The 19,759-nt window shown below is 54.0% G+C and overlaps 2 protein-coding genes across 7 annotated transcripts; one reads left to right on the forward strand and one right to left on the reverse strand.

The window, feature by feature from the left end:
• Positions 1–7,754: 7,754 nt before the first annotated feature.
• CFAP157 (cilia and flagella associated protein 157) lies at positions 7,755–18,067 on the forward strand. 3 transcript variants are annotated; one of them, XM_073021943.1, is made up of 11 exons: positions 7,755–7,864; positions 7,989–8,071; positions 8,156–11,208; positions 13,476–13,747; positions 14,658–14,811; positions 15,291–15,558; positions 15,869–15,999; positions 16,245–16,395; positions 16,757–16,923; positions 17,068–17,254; positions 17,866–18,067. In XM_073021943.1, exons 3-11 carry the CDS (start codon positions 10,766–10,768, stop codon positions 17,935–17,937), a joined length of 1,845 nt encoding a protein of 614 aa, XP_072878044.1. In that variant the 5' UTR covers positions 7,755–7,864; positions 7,989–8,071; positions 8,156–10,765; the 3' UTR covers positions 17,938–18,067. The 3 variants fall into 3 exon arrangements, with proteins under 3 accessions (XP_072878044.1, XP_008004340.3, XP_008004341.3); XM_008006149.3 differs by having other exon boundaries at positions 7,989–11,208; XM_008006150.3 differs by lacking the exon at positions 17,068–17,254 and having other exon boundaries at positions 17,866–17,963.
• On the reverse strand, positions 17,980–19,720 carry PTRH1 (peptidyl-tRNA hydrolase 1 homolog). 4 transcript variants are annotated; one of them, XM_008006152.3, is made up of 5 exons: positions 19,583–19,720; positions 19,014–19,233; positions 18,633–18,732; positions 18,409–18,454; positions 17,980–18,221 (listed from the first exon to the last, which is right to left on the reverse strand). In XM_008006152.3, the coding sequence occupies exons 1-5, from the start codon at positions 19,718–19,720 to the stop codon at positions 18,132–18,134; spliced, it is 594 nt and encodes a 197-aa protein (XP_008004343.1). In that variant the 3' UTR covers positions 17,980–18,131. The 4 variants fall into 4 exon arrangements, with proteins under 4 accessions (XP_008004343.1, XP_008004342.1, XP_037849994.1 ...); XM_008006151.3 differs by having other exon boundaries at positions 17,980–18,314; XM_037994066.2 differs by lacking the exon at positions 18,633–18,732 and having other exon boundaries at positions 17,980–18,314.
• Between the last annotated feature and the right edge of the window lie 39 nt (positions 19,721–19,759).

Genomic DNA, 19,759 nt, shown 5'->3' on the forward strand with positions numbered 1-19,759 from the left:
TGAGCCCAGGAGTTCAAGGCTGCAGTGAGCTGTGATTGTGCCACTGCACTCCAGCTGGGACAACAGCAAGACCCTGTCTCTAAGTAAATAAATAATACATGGCACTTATTATGTGCCAGGCACTGAGTGCTTTATATGTGACTTGCTGAATCTTCTCAACAACTCTATGAGTTAGGTGCCATTATTAGCCCTACTTACATATAGGGAAGCAAAACCACACAGAGACAAAGCAACCTGGCTAGGGCCCTCCAGTTAGTACATGGTAGAGACTAGATTTACACACAGCCGTCTGACTCCAGAGCCCTCCACTATCAGAAAAACATTATCAGCTGGGTGCGGTGGCTCACGCCTGTTAATTCCAGCACTTTGGGAGGCCGAGGAGGGTGGATCACTTGAGGTCAGGAGTTCCAAACCAGCCTGGCCAACATGGTGAAACCCCGTCTCTACTAAAAATACAAAAAAAAAATTAGCTGGGCGTGGTGGTGGACACCTGTAATCCCAACTACTTGGGAGGCTGACGCAGGAGAATCACTTGACCCCGGGAGGCGGAGGTTGCAGTGAACCAAGACTGTGCCATTGCACTCCAGCCTGGGGAGCAGAGCGAGACTCCGTCTCAAAAAAGAAAGAAAACATTCTCGGTATAAGCAGAGAGTGGGATTCCAGTGTGAATACAGAGTGTGTCTGTATAGGCAGGAACAAATGACTCGTGAAGGATGATGATTTTACACAAGCAACAAAAAAGAAGAAAAAGAATGGAAATAAAGTGGTACAATAAAAATTGGATTTTCCTGGGCCAGTGAGTTATACCTGCCTGGTCCCCTGTGCATTACCTGTTATAAAAGAACATTGTCAAAGAGTGGATGAACACACTGAAATATTTTAGTTATTTCAGTCAAATATTTCAATCAATTTCAAATGAAGCACAGTAACCTAGTCCATAAGTCAAGCACATTTTTCCAGACCAAGCACTAAAGAATACATTCTAGAATGAAACTGATGAATTCCATTGCTAAAGGTCGGGAAGAAACCCAAACTACAGAGACAGTGATCTGAGTTATGCTCCTTGGAGTACAAAGTGGCACCAACTGTTGCCAAGAAGCTTGTAAAACCAGCTACTGCTGGCCGGGTGTAGTGGCTCATGCCTGCAATTCCAGCACTCTGGGAGGCTGAGGTGGGCGGATCACCTGAGGTCAGGAGTTCAAGAACAGCCTGGCCAACATGGTGAAACCCCATCTCTACAAAATATATGACCTCCAGCATCCTTTGAGCAGATGACACTGTTGGCTGGTGGCGAGTGTCCGTGGCAGACTATGTAGAAGGATGCTGTCAACATTTGTGGTCCCTCTTACAACTGGGTGGAATGGTGTGGAGCAGGATTTGAGTCTCCTCCTGGTGGGAGCGCTGCCCCTTTATGAAGGGGAAGTGCCCAGATAGTGCTTGCTCTGTTAATCATTAAAATCGCATGCTCAGATGACACCAAAAGCACAGACAAAACAAGAAAAAATAGGTAAATTGTCCTACTTCAAAATTTAAAACTACAATCAAAGGACACAATCTGCAGGGTGAAAAAGGCAGTCTCAGAGTAGGAAAAACTGTTTGCAAATCACGTATCTGATAAGGGGCTAATATCCAGATCCAGGAACTCCTATACTCAACAACAAAAAACAATCTGACTTAAAAATGGGCAGAAGTTGGGCATGGTGGCGTGCACCTGTAGTCCTAACTACTCGGGAGGCTGAGGGGGCAGGATGGTTTGAGCCCAGGAGTTTGAGACCAGCCCAAGCAACACAGCAAGACCCCGAATCTATTTAAAAATAAATGAAATCAAAACCAGAAAAAAATGGGCAAAGGATTTGAATAGCCATTTCTCTAAATTATACAAATGGCAAATAAGCACACAAAAAGATGCTCAACTTCACTAATCATTAGGGAAACGCAAGTCAAAACCACAATGAAATACTACCTCATACCTATTAGAATGGCTACTAGAAAAACAAAAAACAGGCTGGGCACGGTGGCTCACGCCTGTAATCCCACACTTTGAGAGGCCGAGGAGAGCAGATTGCACGGGCCCAGGAGTTCACGGCCAGTCTGGACAACATAGTGAGACCTCATCTCTACAAAAAAAGTAAAGGAGCCGGGCGCGGTGGCTCACGCCTGTAATCCCAGCACTTTGGGAGGCTGAGGTGGGAGGATCACGAGGTCAGGAGATCGAGACCTCCTGGCTAACACAGGGTTTCATCCTGGCTAACACAGTGAAACCCTGTCTCTACTAAAATTACAGAAAATTAGCCGGGCGTTGTGGCAGGCGCCCGTAGGCCCAGCTACTTGGGAGGCTGAGGCAGGAGAATGGCGTGAATCTAGGAGGAGGAGCTTGCAGTGAGCTGAGATCGCGCCACTGAACTCCAGCCTGGGCAACAGAGCAAGACTGTCTCAAAAAAAAAAAAAAAAAAAAAAAAAAGGTAAAAGAAAAATTAGCCAGTCATGGTGGCACATGCCTGTAACCCCAACTACTTGGGAGGCTCGCTTGAGCCCGGGAGATCAAGGCTGCAGTGAGCCATGATTGCACCACAGCACTCCAGCAAGCACAACAGAGACCCTGTCTCAAAAAATAAAAACGGGTGGGGCAAATTCCTACCTATTCTCTCTGAAGCACGTGTGCCCCTCCCTATGGATATAGAATCCCCGGATCTAGTGGGTAATGGTATGGGGATCCACTACCTTCTCTGTTTCTAAGAAAAAACAACAAAAAAAGAAGGGATGCGTTAAAGGTCCTGAATTAGCCGCCCCTGGAGCTGTCCCTGTCCCAGCAGCGGCTTCCCACAAGACCAACTTTTTTTTTTTTTTTCTTTTTCTTTTTTTGAGACAGAGTCTCGCCCAGGCTGTAGTGCAGTGGTGTGATCTCGGCTCACTGCAACCTCTACCTCCCGGGTTCAAGCGATCCTCCTTTCTTAGCCTCCGGAGTAGCTGGGACTACAGGCTAATTTTTGTATTTTTAGTAGAGATGGGGTTTCACCATGTTTGCCAGGCTGGTCTCGAACTCATGACCTAAAGTCATCCGCCCGCCTCGGCCTCCCAAAGTGCTGGCATTATAGGTGTGAACCACCGCGCCCGGCCAAGGACAACTTCTTGGTGTTCCACAGAAGCCAAAATGCCCGGGGAATGCCCGGCGCTGCGGCAAGGGTGGGACTCCACCCGGAGCTGCCGCCAGGGCGCCTTCTGCCCCGCCGCCCGCGCTCCCCTCAACCAACGCGGAAACGACACTCTAGGCCGAGACACTGTGAGCAAGAAAAAGGCCTCCACCCGACACCGGTCACGCGGCGGGTCAGACGCGGCCTCGGGACTGAGCTTGGGGAGGCCGGGCTTCCGCGGCTAGTAAGCGTCTGCTAGCCGGGATGTTTAGGGATTGGTCGTCTCTGGCCCTGGAGGCGGGGTTCCTGGAGTAAGACGGTTGCCGATTGGCTGGCTTTCCCAGGCGGGGTTGTGAAGTGTTGGTCATTCTGTCTGGGTGCTGGGTTAGGCAGTAGGAATACTAAAATTGGAACCAATGACACGCAGATTGGTGAAGCGTTCCATATTTTGTCCATGTGATACCCTAAAGTAGGATGAAAGACTGTGCTAAGCAAAATAAAATGGGCTATCGGGGAAAAAAAAAGAACTGGTTCTGGGAGTTAGCTGTTACCAGAAAAGTCTCTTCCTAGGAGAACAGGCACTGTTAATTCTGTGTTTATCGCATAATGGTTACCAGACGGGCTATGGAGTTGAGCCTGGGATTTGACTCCTGACTTCCCTGTGTGACCTGGAGAAGTTACTTAACCTCAATTTTCACATCAACATAATGGGAATAATATAAGTGCCTCCAGAGACCGAGGCGGGCAGATCCCTTGAGGCCAGAAGTTCGAGGCTGGCCTTGCCAACATGGTGAAACCCCGTCTCTACTAAAAATACAAACACTAGCCGGTTGTGGTGCACTCCAGCCTGGGCAGCAGAGCAAGACTGTCTCAAAAAAATAATAAAGTCAAATAAAAATAAAGCAACTTGGAACCTGCACTTCTGCTGCTGATCAGATAATGCACTGCTCCTTCTCCGGTCTAGGAAGCTTATGTGTTAGGGTGTCTCTCTGTCCCCCTCTTGCCTGCTCCCTCCTTCTCTCAGCTGCAGCTTCTCTGGCCTTCATCAAGCTTGAGTTGTTTTTCTTGCCTTAGGCCCTGCGCTGTCTTTCCACCTCCCACCCACACCCCTTATGGGCAGCATCTCCTTCTCCTCCAAGCCTAGCGCCTCCATGATGGGGGCTCTTCCTGGCTCCTCCTCGTGCTTTTGGAGCTCTCTGTACTTTTCCTCTGTCGACTAAAAATGAAATCAGCCCTTCACTGACTGAACAGAGCCCCTCTTGGCTAAGGAACCCCAGAAAAACCTTAAAAACAGTTCCCAGCCATGATGAGATGGGGGGTCAGACACGCCTCATGAAGCCCCTCCGTCTTACAGTTTAGAAACAACAACTGACCAGCATTCACGTTAAAATAGAGATAAGACTGGCAGAACAGACTCTTTATGGCAATACAGTGTCAAATTATAAACAGGACCTCAGGCCCTGGCAGGTGAGGGTTAAGTCACACACTCCACACTTGCCACAAGCTTTTCTTTTTCTCTAGCAGCTAAACAAGCTCTAGATGGCCTGGAGATAAGCAATATTAAAACAATTACAATTCGCCCAGCTCCCAGAGGCTGAGGGACTGACCACCTGTTCCACCAGCCATAACTACAGCTTTCATTGGACGAGAGGCTGATCTCAGCAACTTTCTCCAGATAAGACCATGGACTGGCTCTGGCCAGTTTACAGAGACTGTGCACTTGCATGCCCTCATTTTCTGAAAAGTCCTTTTGACGAATAGGGCCTAATTGTAATATATTTAAATGTCAAGTCTCCACCCCAAAGTAAACATGGGTCGAATGGTACCTGCATGTTTGTTCAATATGCATGTGTCGAACTACCTTCATGAATATTCATAGCCCCTCCTACAATCTGCTGAATATGTATGTTTAGCCAACCCGTTCAGCATCAAGCTCCTCCCCCAACCCCTCCTCCTATCTGTCTCTGGTCTTGGCTGGAGGCACGCTTCCTAGCCTGTGGGATGACCACCTTGCAGGCTGTAACCTCCTCTAAAGGAGTCTCCTCTCCTTTCCCAAATTTATAAATCATGTGATTGTTTTCAAGTTAACGTATCATAGTACCAAATCCCAGGTGTAATTCTGCTACTTGTGTTCACAGCTGATTGACATCTTCCCCAACACACACAGGGCCACTCACTTTAATACGGGCATAGGAGCAGGGATCTATTCGTTGAATAAAGAAAGGGAATGAATGAATGAATGAATGAATGAAGGCACTTAATCAAGACTCAGCTGTTTGCCAGACAGGCTCCAGCCCAAGGATCAGGAGTACTTGACCTGCTAAAAAAGTGCTCTTCATCTCAGAGCTGATGAACCTGAACGTTTCAGCCATTTTCCTGCTGAAGTGCCCGGTCTACTTGAAATCTTTAAAAATTGGCATGTTTGGGCCGGGCACGGTGGCTCACGCCTGTAATCCCAGCACTTTGGGAGGCCGAGGTGGTCAGACCACCTGAGGCCAGGAGTTCAAGACCAGCCTGACCAACATGGAGAAATACCGTCTCTACTAAAAATACAAAATTAGCCAGGCGTGGTGGCACGTGCCTATAATCCCAGCTACTCGGGAGGCTGAGGCAAGAGAATTGCTTGAACCTGGTAGGCGGAGGTTGCCGTGAGCCAAGATCACACCATTGCACTCCAGCCTGGGCAACAAGAGTGAAACTCCGTATCAAAAAAAAAAAATTGGCATGTTTGGCTGGGCATGGTGGCTCATGCCTGTAATCTGATGACACTTTGAGAGGCCGAGACAGGAGGATCACTGGAGCCCATGAGTTGGAGACCAGACTGGGCAACACAAGGAGACCCCCATCTCTAAAAAAAAAAATTGTTTAAAAAATAGCCAGAGGTAGGCCAGGCACGGTGGCTCATGCCTGTAATCCCAGCACTTTGGGAGGCCGAGGCGGGAGGATCATGAGGTCAGGAGATCAAGACCATCCTGGCTAACACGGTGAAACCCTGTCTCTACTAAAAATACAAAAAATTAGCTGTGCATAGTGGTGGGCGCCTATAGTCCCAGCTACTCGGGAGGCTGAGGCAGGAGAATGGCGTGAACCCAGGAGGTGCAGCTTGCAGTGAGCCAAGATTGCACCACTGCACTCCAGGCTGGGCAATAGAGCGAGACTCTGTCTCAAAAAAAAAAAAAGCCGGAGGTGGTGCATGCACCTGTAATCCCAGCTACCGGGGATGGAGGTGGGAGTGGGGAATCACTTGAGCCCAGGAGATCAAGGCTGCAGTGAACCGTGGTTGTGCCACTGCACTCCACCCTGGAAGAGAGAGTGAGACCCTGTCTCAAAAAACAAACAAACAATAAAAACTGGCGTGTCTGTGTCATCTAAATTGACAAATCATCATCACGATTATTGTCACCACAACCATTTGTTGTGAACTCATCAGGTGCCAGGTGCTGGGTTTTTGACATGAGCCTGTGACATTGTGACATGCTTTGCCAACATTTGTCATTATTTGTCTTTTTTTTTTTCTTTCTTGAGACAGTGTCTTGCTCTGTCACCCAGGCTGGAGTGCAATGGCACGATCTCAGCTCACTGCAACCTCTGCCTCCTGGATTCAAACGATTCTCCTGCCTCAGCCTCCCAAGTAGCTGGGACTACAGGCATGTGCCACCACGCCTGGCTAATTTTTTTTGTATTTTTAGTAGAGACAGGGTTTTGCCATGTCGGCCAGACTGGTCTCAAACTCCTGACCTCAGGTGATCCACCCGCCTTGGCCTCCCAAAGTGCTGGGATGACAGGCGTGAGCTGCTGCGTCCAGCTGAAAGTCACTTTGAAACAACCAATCCACTTTTTGTTCTGTTTCTGCTTTTGTCGGCCTCCGCTATCACACCAACCTCCTCTGTTCAGCTCATCGGAACACTCATTCTATTGCCCAATTCTAGAATAACAAATAAAAACCCATTCAGCCTAGGTGCTGTGGCTGAGATCATGCCACTGCGCTCCAGCCTGGGCGACAGAGCAAGACTCAGAGAAGAAAGAAAAGAGAAGAGAAAGAAGAAGAGAAGAGAGGAGAGGAGAGGAGAGGAGAGGAGGGGAGGGGAGGTGAGGAGAGGGGAGGGGAAGGGAGAAGGGGGGAGGGGAGAAGGGGGAGGGGAGGGGAGGGGAGAAGGGGGAGGGGAGGGGAGGAGCGAGGAGGGGACGGGAGAGGAAGGGAAGGGAGGGGAGGGGAAGGGAGGGGAGGGGAAGGGAGGGGAGGAAAGAGAAAGAGAAAGAATGAAGGGAGGGAGGGAAAGAGAGGGAGGAGAGAGAGAAAGAAAGAGAGAGGGAAAGAGAGCGAAAGAGAGAGAGGGAAAGAGAGCGAAAGAGAGAGGGAAAGAGTCAATTACAATATTTAAACTGATCGGTTGTAATTCTGTCAGCCTTTAGACATGGATTTTTCTAAGCTGTGACCGGAAGTCAAGTCCCCTCGGCCGAGTGACAGAGCTCTTTGTTCTCTTCCCCTGCCTCTTCCCCCAGAGCAAAAACCCACGCGCCATGGCACCCAAACTGGGGGAGGGACCTACTTTTCCTAAGTCACACCCTGCTCTATAAATGGGTACCAGGGGGTGGCAGCCACTGATATTCTCAGCTGGTCTCGCCCCGCCTGATGTGAAAAAGCCTCCATCCTATGAGCCAGCTGGAGCTGGGCCAGCAGGGCCCAAGCGCTCTCAACCTGCGGCACCTGGAGAAGAGCGTCCACGCTGCAGGTGGGTCTTGTGGGAAAGTTCTCTCTGCTGCACCTGCTTGCCATAGAGATTCTGCAACACAGGGATGGGCAGGGAGGGGTGGGGTGCTGCGTAAAAAAAGGCCAGCAGCCTTCCCCTCCCACAGCGAAATGAAGAGCCAGACTAGGAGCTGGGAGAAGAGCCCCCTGTCTTTTTGACCACACCTGCCTAGAGTATAACAACACCCAGGTAAAACTTCCAGGACACAGAGCTGGGGGGTCAGGGGGAGAAATGGTGTTTTTCTAACACCGAGTATTTGTTACTTTCACACAGATGATCTGATACCAGCTGGGTGTCCAACATGTGAGAGTAAGTAAAATTTAAAAGCTGGCCAGGTGCAGTGGATCATGCCTGTAATCCCAGCACTCTGGGAGGCCAAGGCGGGCAGATCACTTGAGGTCAGGAGTTTGAGACCACCCTGGGCAACATGATGAAACTCCATCTCCACCAAAAAAATTTTAAAAATTAGCCAGGTATGGTGGTGCATGTGTGTAGTCCCCAGCTACTTGGGAGGCTGAGGCAGGAGAATCGCTTGAACCCAGGAGGCAAAGGTTACGAGCCGAGACCGCACCACTGCACTCCAGCTTGGGCAACAGAACGAGACTCTGTCTCAAAAAAAAAAAAAAAAAGAAAGAAAGAAACAAAGAAAAAAATGTAAAAGTTGTTGGAACCCCAAAACCACTTTAAGCCTTGAGAAAGATGTGACTGTGATGTGACTGAGAGATGTGGGTCACAGAGCCTGTTCTACAGATCTGCCTCTTAGACTGGAGCTTAACCCTGTTCCCCATTGTTCCCGTTCTGTAAATGACGAGGAAAGACCAGAGACCGGAACTCCCCTCCCTATCACTGACCTTGTTGTAAATTAACTGCCTCCTTTATCGCCCTGTACCTAACTCAGACCAAATGGTGGTGTGAACAGAGACCCTATGGCACGATCATAACTCACTGCAGCCTCGAACTCCCGGGATCAAGCAATCCTCCCACCTCAGCCTCCTCAGTAACTGGGACTACAGGTGTATGCCACCATGCCTGTTTTATTTTTTTAGAGACGGGGGTCTTGCTATATTGCCCAGGCTGGTCTTGAACTCCTGGCCTTAGGTGATCCTCCCACCTTGGCCTCTGAAAGTGCTGGGATTATAGGTATGAACCAGTGCACCTGGCCAAGGGCATGTTTAATGATGCCTGGCCTCCCTGCCTCCCTAGGGCCTAGGTTTCTTCCCTCCAAAGCCTCCCAGAGGTGACAGTGCCCCAGGTCACTGTCCACTGTCCTTGGCCGGTGCTGCAGTCTGCATGGCTTTGTGCACTGCCTGCCTCCCCTCAGAAGATCCAGCTCCTTCGGGGCTGCTGACTTTGTGTCTCACAGCTCCAGCAGCTCTGGGCCCATCCGTCTCAGTCCCCAGGAGACTACGGAAGGCAGCTGCAGAAACGATAATGAGACAGTGCCCCTGTTGGCAAGTAGCGGCCTAGGGTCCAAAGTAGGGAGCTTTGGGGAGAGACTCCAAGCAAGCTCCAGGAAGTGCTCTCCCTCCAACCTGCAGCGTCCCCTCCCTGCCTCTACCTGGAAGGCTGGCTGAGAAGTTCAGCTCATCCCTTGTGCCACGTGGTGCTGACAAAGCCATCCTGGTGCTGACGAAGGCGAGGAGGGCAGGTGTCCAAGCTGACACCCTCTGTGGGTTCCAGGCTGCCCGAGGGGCCGTGGGTCCCCAGCAGGCTGGGAATTCAGAGCTACCCCCTGCAATGGGCCTGGGGAAAAGAGAATAGAAATGGGGGAGGCACAGGGAGGCCCCCAGTCAGCTGGGAGCACCGTGGGAATTTTTGCCCACCTAGGCTCTGCAGGAGCAGCTGTTCAGGTGGGGGAGGGGGCAATGTCCAGCAGGAGCAGGGGCATCGCGTTGGGCTGGAAGGGCACTGGGCCAGGCCTCCCCTCCTCTCCCCCCAAGGCCTGGGCAGCCAGAGTTCTCTCACTGCGGTGAGTGCACTCAGCCTGAGGCCTGTGCAGAAGCGTGGGGGTCTCTTCCCTCTGCCAGTCACATTTTTACCCTCCCAGGGCTGCCCTGCCTGCAGGGAACAGGCACCCTGGGAAGGGCAGACCACCACAGGTGGTTTCCAGGGGTGTTGGAAATTCCAGGAGCTGCCTGCCTATCACACAAAGTGGGCGGGAGCTTCATGGGCCAGCACTCACTAAGTGCCCCCAGCATCCCTGGACCGTATCCCTGCGCAGGGAACTGTTACAACTTTACAGATGAGGTCTTGCGAACTCTTTCACAGAGCAAGGTTCAGGCCATTGGCCCAAGGACCCACTGGAGGTCAGACAGAGCCCAAATGTGAGCCCAGTTTTGACCAACCAATCACTTCTCTGACCTTTCTCATCACCAACAGTAAAGACGCCCTCACCTCCCTGTGCTTCTGACCCCTCACCGTGTCCCCAAGTTCTCCTCATCCCCCCGGCCCCGCCCCAAGGGTCCTACAACTCATGAGATCTAGAAACCACATTTGCTGAAGTGCCACTGCCATTCCCTTTGGCTACTGTCAGAGTTTTTCAGGGTAGTGCTACAGCCATCTCTTGCTAAGTGCCAAGCCCTGGGATGACAGGGATGGAAAAGACCTGCCCACTGTCCCAGGGAGTGAGTGCCTGGGCTGGTGAGGAACACAGGCAGGCACACAGGCATGGCTGGCTGAGATCGGGGCTGGGGATGGAGCTCATAGAGGCACCCAGTGCTGGCCAGGGCCCCATCAGCTGGACCCCCTACCGCACCCACACCAGGACACTGTCACCCCAGGCCAAAGCTGCAGAACAGGCTTTGTGTGCCTGGGGTTAGTGTCTGATCAGCACAAAGGACAGGATGGCGATTTCCAGGGCCCTGACCCACATGAACACTCCCCATGGCGCTTATTTCCACGTGGGGGAAAGAGGGGTGTCCCCAGAAGCCCAAAAAGTTGCCCTGGGAGCCAGGCATCCTGCCTGCCGTGGCCTGGGACTCCTGGGCCCTCAGCGATGCCATCTGCCTTGGAGTGGGACCTGGTACTGGCGCCCAGCAGGAACAGGGCAGGGTCCCTTTAAGCCCAGCCTCACTCCCCCGGCCTGTTGCTATGTACGGGACCAGCTTCCTTAGCAACCACCTGGCCTCTTCCTGGGGCTTGGAGCCCTGGTTGCCATCAGCCATGGCTCCCAAAAAGAGTGTGAGCAAGGCAGGCAAGGAGCTTGAAGTCAAGAAGAAGAAAGGCAGCAAGAAGGAGCCGGTGGTGGCCGTGGAGCCGCCTCTGGCCAAGGAGACGAAGGAGTTCTACCACATCCAGATCCGAGACCTGGAGGACCGGCTGGCCCGGTACGTGGGCTGGCAGGCAGGAGTCTGGTGCCCTGGGTCAGAAGCCCATGCCCAGGTGGTCCCTGTGTGGGTTTGGCCAAGGGGCCCTAGGCCTGTGTTCTGACCTCCCCTGGGATGTCCAGACCCCATCCCGTTTCCTCATTTCCTCATACGTACCTTTGGGAGGTTTCAAGATTTTAAGGGTAAATGGATTTCCCCACCTTCCAGCTCCTAGAACCCTGGGCCCACGATGCTAACTCGTGGCCCCACCCCAGGCAATCCCCACTTCCCCCTGCCTCACTCCTGCCCCGTGGGATCACAGGCTTTATGAAAGGGTAGAAACAGCCCTCTGGTGGGCGGGTGGACCCCCTGGTCCCACTTCCACTTCCTGGCAGTGGCGCCTGCGCCCCACTGACTCGCCCAGCGCATGTGCCCAGTTGTTTCTCCATGCTGGGCCTCAGTTTCCCCAATTGTAAGTGGGGAAGGTTGATTCCCCCTCCATGGATGTGACATTCTATTCTACAGCCAGTTTTATGTGTGACATGGTGGTGGGGGGAGATCCTCTAACTCTTCATTCAGAGCCATGTTCACCTGCCCATCATTTTCTTATGTTACAACCAGTTTCCTCCCAGCTGTGAGGCACCAGCCCGAGTCTCAGGGTGACCTTAAAAGACAAACCAGTGGGCGGCAGCTCTTCCCCAGGTGACTGATGCTGTGGGTAACCACGGCTAATGCTGAGTCCCTCGTGGTGCCAGGCAGGCCACATACTGGTGCCCACTGAGTCCTCACAGCAGTCTTACTAGAGAGGTCGGATGTCATCCCCATTGCACAGATGGGGAAGACTGAGGCTCAGAGAAGGGAAGTCACCCCCAGGAAGAGGAGGCACCAGGATGGGAGCCCTGGCCTCCTGACTCCCCTATGCAAGACTTCTTCCTCAGCCCACACCCCTGAAATGCTCTGTGTGCAGTCACTATTTGAAATATGTTGGTCAACCAATTGTGATGCAAAACAACTTTCTAGGCCAGGCACGGTGGCTCACGCCTGTAATCCCACCACTTTGAGAGGCCAAGGTGGGCAGATCACGAGGTCAGGAGTTCGAGACCAACCTGACCGACATGGTGAAGCCCCATCTCTACTAACAATACAAAAATTAGCCAGGCATGGTGGCGTGCGCCTGTAATACTAGCTACTCAGGAGGCTGAGGCAGGAGAATCACTTGAACCCGGGAGGTGGAGGTTGCAGTAAGCTGAGATTGTGCCACTGCACTCCAACTTGGGTGACAGATCAAGACTCCGTCTCAAAAAATAAATAAATAAATAAATAAATAAATAAAATGTAAAAAAAAAAAAAACAACTTTCCAAGTAACTTCGGTTATTCTATTGAAAACCAGTAAACTGGTTATGTAATACTGATTAAAATTAACATACTTCCCTTGAAATTCACAAACTTCCCTTGAGCTGAGACATCAGGTAGAATGTATTCAAGGCAAATGTATTTAACAGAGTTATTGGGTGCTTACTATTTGCCAAGCTGTCTGCCAGGCCCTGAGAATACAGAGGTGGAGGAGAGGGACATGTTCTTAGGTTTTGACCACCCAGTGGGACAAGGGCCAACTTACAGGAGAGCACCAAAGAGAGGGCCACAAATATGGCTCAGGGCCAAGAAGGGTCCACTGAGAAGAAAACAGCAGGGTTACTGGATGGAAAAAGGTAAGGGAGATGCCAGGTACAAAGACTTGGGATTGGAAAGTGTGGAAGAGTGATGGAGGGATGCAGAGCTGGCTGACTGCAGCAGGCATTGTGGCTAACAGCCTTGATTCTGGGGGTCAGACTGACTCCGGTTCAAGTCCTGGCTTTGCCACTTACAAACTCAGAGTTCCTTTATCCTTCTGAGCCTCAGTTTCCTCATCTGTCAAATAGGTATAAAATCATCATAGTATCTACATTCTTATAGGTTGTTGTAATGATTTAACAAACACACTGCACGCCTGCTATGTGCCAGGCACAGGTGTTGGGGACATACTTGTGAACATAACAAGGCTCTGCCCTCATGGAGTTTGCATTCTAGTGATGTAATGAAAATAACATGCTAAGCACAGGCATTGGCTGTGGTCATGACTGTCGGATCAGGGGGCATAGTGGGAGATGAGGCTGGATTCTGATCACGAGGAATCTCAAAAGCCCCTTTGCAGGACAGGGGGTCCAGGAGAGTGGGCCCAGCTGCACCAGAGGCCTGGCTTGCCCAGCCTGACCCCTGGACCACGGCCCCACCCCCGCCCCCACCCCAGGTACCAGCGGAAGTGGGATGAGCTGGCAGTGCAGGAGAAGCTGTTCCGCCAGGAGTTTGAGCAGCTGGCCAATAACAAGAAGGAGATTGTGGCCTTCCTCAAGCGCACGCTCAACCAGCAGGTGGACGAGATCACAGACCTCAACGAGCAGCTCCAGAACTTGCAGCTAGCCAAGGAGATGGAGAAGGATGCCTTCGAGGCGCAGCTAGCCCAGGTGCGCCATGAGTTCCAGGAGACCAAGGACCAGCTCACCACGGAGAACATCATCCTTGGTGAGGAGGGGACTGGCTGGCAAGCCTGCAGCACACATCCCAGCTCTATCACTGACCCTGTTTCTCACCTGGGAAACAGGGATAATAGCCACGTGCTGCTTGGCACGCACTGTCTTCCTTAATTGTCCCAGCAATCCTGCGAAGCTGGAAACATCCCCCAACCAGTTTGTAGACAAGGAAGCACCTCAAAAGGTGAAGTGTCGTGACCAAGGTCCCCCAGCTGGCAAGGGTTGTGAGGCTCAAATGTCAGACGGCATTAGAACCTAGCCCAGAGAATATACCCAGTCCAGCTGCCGGTTGGGCGTGGTGGCCTACGTCTGTAAACCCTGTGCTTTAGGAGGCCAAGGTGGGAGGACTGCTTTGAGCGCAGGAGCTGGAGACAAGCCTAGGCAACATAGCGAGACTCCATCTCTACCAAAAAAAAAAAATACAAAAATTAGCCAGGTGTGGCGGTGCACGTATGTAGTCCCAGCTACTTGGGAGGCTGAGGTGGGAGGATCTCTTGAGCCTGGGAGGTTAAGGCTGCAGTGAGCTGTGATTGTGCCACTGCACTCCAGCCTGAGTGACAGAGTAAGATTCTGTCTCAAAAAAAAAAAAAAAAAAAAAAAAAAAAATACAGTTGTTGTTGTCAGTCACTTTCATGAGAGTATCAAGGAAGGCTTCCTGAAGGAGGTGGAACCTGAACAAAGCTTCATAAGATTCATGGAGGGGTGGAGAGAGGGCAACCCAGATGAAGGCAGTAAAGGTGACAGGGCCACGAAGTGTAGGTGGGGGATGGTAGACCTGCCCCACTGAGACCGCACAGGGCACACAGGAAGGGACAGGGACCTAAGGGCCATCTTTGAGGTCCTCGCCAGGCCCTGTCCTCTGAGGCAGCCCCTTATTGGGCCTTGTGCCCTGTGATGGCCAGGGGGGAAGCTGGCAGCCCTGGAGGAGTTCCGGCTGCAGAAAGAGGAGGTCACGGACAAGTTTACGTTGCTGGAGGAGCAAGTGCGGAAGCAGGAGAGTGAGTTCAGGGACTATGCGTACAACCTGGAGAAGAAGTCGGTGCTGGACAAGGACAGGTGGGCAAGCGGGGCACCCTTTGGGACCTTTGGAGCCTTCATCCCTGGGACCACGAACATCCTAGTCTTCAGGCCCCAGCTTCTAACTGGGGGGTTAGATGGGGTAACTGACCCCTGCCCCCACAACCTGCTACTCCTTGGAATCCCAGCTGGTGATTACGGAGGGGTGGGAGAAAGGGAACAAGCTCCCAGCTGCAGTCCTCACGCTGGCATTGGAGACTCCCAGGGCTTCCTTTTGCCACGTACTGGGATTAAATCATGTTTACTTAATAGGGGAGAGTACACTAAAATGGTACCAATTACAAAGGTCCAGAACATCTACAGGGAAAGCCTCCTGCCTATAGCCCCAACCCTCCCCGGGAGAGAGTATGCTGGTGTTCAACAGCCCTAGGTGCTCTGGGAACCTCACAGAGGAAAGGGGTGTGCCCAGGGCTTGTGCCTGCTCTGTCTGACCCCTTCCCTCCCACCTTTCTGGCCAGACTGAGACAAGAGATCATCCAACGCGTGAACCTCGTGGCCAGTGAGTTCCACAAGGTGACCACGAACCGGATGTGGGAGACAACGAAGCGGGCCATCAAAGAGAACAACGGCATTACCCTGCAGATGGCCAGGGTCTCCCAGCAAGGCATGAAGCTGCTGCAGGAGAATGAGCAGCTCAAGGGAAGCCAGGGCAATCTGTGCAAACAGCTGGAGCTGCTGGAGAACACCCAGAAGGTCATGGCCAGGCACAAAAGAGGCCACCAGAAGGTGCGCCTGCAGGCCTCAGTACAGGGCATTTGGTATACAAGGCAGGAGGCCGCCCTGGGGGCTCTGCAGGGACAGTCAAGTCAGGAGGCAGGGAGGCAGCAGAGAGAGGACTGGGCCTCCTGTGGGGGCTGCAGGGTGCTGGGCCTAGCTCCGGATTGTATTTACTTAAACCCCCATAACTTATGGAAGCAGAGCCCAGTCCTGGAGAGCTTACTGGTCACTCTGCACGGGGGAGCAGGGGAGGCCTGGCTGTGTCCACAACTGGCAGACAGGGCTGACTGAGGGCATGGCCACCTGTCCGCACCTGCAGATTATCCTCATGCTGACCAAGAAATGCCAGGAGCAGCAGCAGGACACCAAGGAGGCCGAGGAGCTGCGCCTCCTGCTGAGCCAGTTGGAGCAGAGATCCCTGCAGCTGCAGGTGGACAACCAGGCACTGAAGTGCGTATGGCCCGCGGAGGGGCGGGCGGCGGGTGGCAGGTGCAAGCTGGGGCCAAGCTCTTTCTGATCTCACGACCCAGGCCAGTGACTTCCCCTCTCTAGAGGAGCCTGCCAGACAGGCTGAGGACTTGGGGCTGGATGGGGGCCCCTCTGGGCTTGGAGAGAAATGGCAGGGCCCCTGGCCCCAGGTGGCGCCAGTCCTGGGGAAGGGGGAAGGCTGTTGACTCATCCCAGTTGGGGTCCAGGAGCCAGAGAGACCAGCTGAGCTTGCAGCTGGAGCAGCAGCAGGGGGATGTGCAGCGGCTACAGCAGGAACTGGCTAATGAGCAGAAGGTTCGGGCCAGCCTGGAGGCAGCCCTGGTCCAGGCCACCTCCTTCCTCCAAAACATTCTGCAGGTGAGCAGAAGGGAGGGAGGGAGGGCGCAAGGGGGCGGGGGAGTGAGCCCAAGATGTAAGCTGCTTGCAGAGAAGAGGCTGCCTCAGGATCAGAGGCCCCTCTTTTCCCTGAGAGCCTCCTGGAAAGTCTGTCCTTCGCTGATTCTGGCCTTCAAAGATCCCTCCAAGGTCTTAAAGGAGCTGGATTCCTTCTCTGAGGCTCTGAAAGGTCTCAGGCCTCAGTCTTCCCGACTGGAGAATGGGTATCCCACCAGAGACAGGGAAAACTTCGTGGAAATGGGGCAATGAAGTTGGAGGTTCCTGGAGGAGGATGGGTACTGGGGCCACTGTGGGCCTGCTGCCACCCCACCCTCACCAACAGATGCACCCCGATGAAGAGGACAGCGACTTCGACGTGACATTCCAGCTATGGCACAAGGAGATGCTGCAGCAACTGCTGGTCATGCTCAGCTCCACTGTGGTCCCGAGCCCCCAGAAGGCTGTCTGTCCCCACCCGGAGTCACAGTCCCATGGCCCACCCAAGGAGAGGTGAACAAGTGGCCCTGTGTGGCCTCAGAGGTGGTCATAGAGAGCAGGGCAAAGGCATGCAGCCATGGGGACAGTGCTCGGCTCACCCTGGGCCAGAAACCTGGCTTGTGGAAGGCTCTGTGACCCTCGGTCCCCTCCCCACAGCCGGCCCAGCATCCAGCTGCCCAGGACTGGGTCTCTGCTGCCGCAGCTCTCTGACATCACCCACTACCAGCCGGGGGATCTGGGCCTAGTACCTCGCCAGGCCCACATCCCACCCAACCCCCAGGACCTCAGGCTGCTGTCATATATCACCCGTGTGGGAACCTTCCGGGCACATAGCAGCCCCGAGGTGAGGGTGCTAGGGGCCCCAGTTAGCCAGTCCTGGGAGCAAACTGAGGCTCTGCCAGGCCACAGCTGTGTGGTCCTGGGGATGTAACCAGACCTCTCTGAGCCTTCCCATCTGTAAAATGGGCTGAAGAAAGGGGTGGCCAAGCCTCAGTGGGCCAAGGCATGCCCACACATGCCCTGGGAGGGGGGTTGGTTGGACCCTGTTGTTCCCTCCCCCACCAGCAGAGTGGGATCCCCCTGAAGAGGCCTCAGCTTCCAAGCCAGCATCTTTTTTTTTTTTTTTTTTTGAGACGGAGTCTCACTCTGTTACCCAGGCTGGAGTGCAGTGCCGCAATCTCAGCTCATGGCAGTCTCAGCTCACGGCAACCTCCGCCTCCCGGGTTCAAGTGATTCTCCTGCCTCAGCCTCCCGAGTAGCTGGGATTACAGGCGTGCGCCACCACGCCCGGCTAATTTTTGTATTTTTAGTAGAGATGGGGTTTCACCATGTTGGCCAGGATGGTCTCGAACTCCTGAGGTCAAGCAATCCCGCAGCTTCGGCCTTCCAAAGTGCTGGGATTACAGGCGTGAGCCACTGCGCCAGGCCTCCAAGCCAGCATCTTTAATCTTACAGATACGTGCCCCTGCTTCTCTAAAAAGGCTCAAAACGTTTAGTCTTCCTGAAGTTCCCCTACGTTCCAAATAGGACACAGAGAGAAGAACCTACTTCAGAAATGGACTGGTCCAGTCACAGTCACCCCCACTTTAATCCGCAGGCAGCCTGGAACAGTCTAGAGGACAGTTGTATAAAAAGTAGATTCCAAGGCTGGCATGGCAGCTCTGTGGCCCTGGCTGGGTTGGTGGGTACTACAGTCAGGCGGGCAGCCATGGCCACTGGTGTCACGGCCCCAGTGAGGGCCCCTGGCTTCGCTCACGAATGTGGTCCAAGATCAGGTCGGTGGCTCGATCCAGCAACAGAGGCAGCAGCTCCTGTTCAGCAGGGGAGAAGCAGCCCAGCACATGGGCCTGTACTGCCTCAGGGTGTGTCGGGCGCCCGATGCCCACCCGCAGCCTTGGCATTGCCTGTGGGAGAGCCAGAGAGGCCCAGGAAGCTTTGGCGAGGTGCTGGGGGACCCCTGGCCCACCCGACCCAGTTGCACAACAAAAGGGTACTCACATTGGAGTTGAGGCAGCTAATGCAGGAACGGACTCCATTGTGGCCCCTTCAAGGGATATGGGAGGGGCAGTTAGTGCCTCCCTGGGGCAGTGTCCTTCCACCCCTCCCTGCCCGGGCTGGGTCAGAGCAGCCCATTTCCTGTGGAGACTGGGTCAGCAGCCCTACTCCACCCCAACTGGGAGGCCTGAAGCCCTATCCCAACCCTGACCATCTCAGGACCTCACCTGGCACTGCCCCCCAGCTTCAGAGCCAGTCTCCCCAGGGGCTTGTCCAGCTCATCATGCACCAGGTAGACTTCCTCGGCAGTCAGCCCAAACAGCTCCGCTTAGCACAGGGAAACGGCAGCCCTGGTTACTGCCCATCTGCCCAGAGGGTCACTGTCCAGACTCCCATGATGAGGGGCCACAACTAATCAATCCCACTTCACATATAAAGAAATGGAGGCCCCCACAAGTACCCAAGGCCATGCAGCAACTGGAGCTCAACAGGTACTTGGAGGTGAACCCGCGGATCTGTCACAGCCAGTCCCGCTCTGGCCCCTGCACTCCCACCCTCACCCCCCACCTCCTCGGCCGGCCCGCCCGTCCCTGGCGCTCTCAACTCACCAGCCCGGGCCACGCTGCGCCCGTTGGCGTTCATAAGCCGCCGTGGCCGGAGCAGGACCAGCTGGGCATCCCCCAGCGGGGCCAGGGCGAGGTCGGCGGCACAGTGCCGGTCGCGCGTCCAACTCTCCGCCACACCCAGCCGCCGCGCCAGCTGCCCCAGCACCGCCATGCCTACGCTGTGTCGCGTGCCAGGCAGTCCGGGATTCCCCAGGCCAGCCACCTGCGGGCGGCACCAGGGAAACTGAGGCCCAACAACTCTCGCCACCCCCGACCTCACAGCGTCCCGTGGGCTCCAAAGCAGAGGAGCGGAAACGCAGAGCAACGCTGCAGTGGGGAAGGGGCGCGAAGAAAGGGCCCAGAAACCCGACCCCCGAGAACTCCAGAAGGCTGGGCAGGCAGGGCGCCCTAGTGCAGGAACGGAGCTTCTGGAAGTTTGGAGCCCGTCGAGCACCGGACCCACCAGTTAAGAAAACAGAGCAGCAATTTGGGGGCACTCGGCTCCCGGGACATAATGGCCGAACTGAAGCTAGGGACCGGGGGCCCCTACGTCGCCGCCCCACGCCACTCACCATCCACCGCTTCCCCGGGGGCCGAGGCTCCAAAACGCATCGGCTCATGGCTCGACTCAGCCACTGTCCGGCGCCCAAAAAGCCGCGCGGCCTCATGCTGCCCCCATTCCCGGCCCGGACACCGCCCCCTGACGTCATCACCCCGCAGCAGCCAATCGCGTTGCCATTTGTTTGGCG

This window comes from Chlorocebus sabaeus, chromosome 12, assembly GCF_047675955.1.
Source record: "Chlorocebus sabaeus isolate Y175 chromosome 12, mChlSab1.0.hap1, whole genome shotgun sequence".
In the NCBI taxonomy this organism is placed as follows: domain Eukaryota; kingdom Metazoa; phylum Chordata; class Mammalia; order Primates; family Cercopithecidae; genus Chlorocebus; species Chlorocebus sabaeus.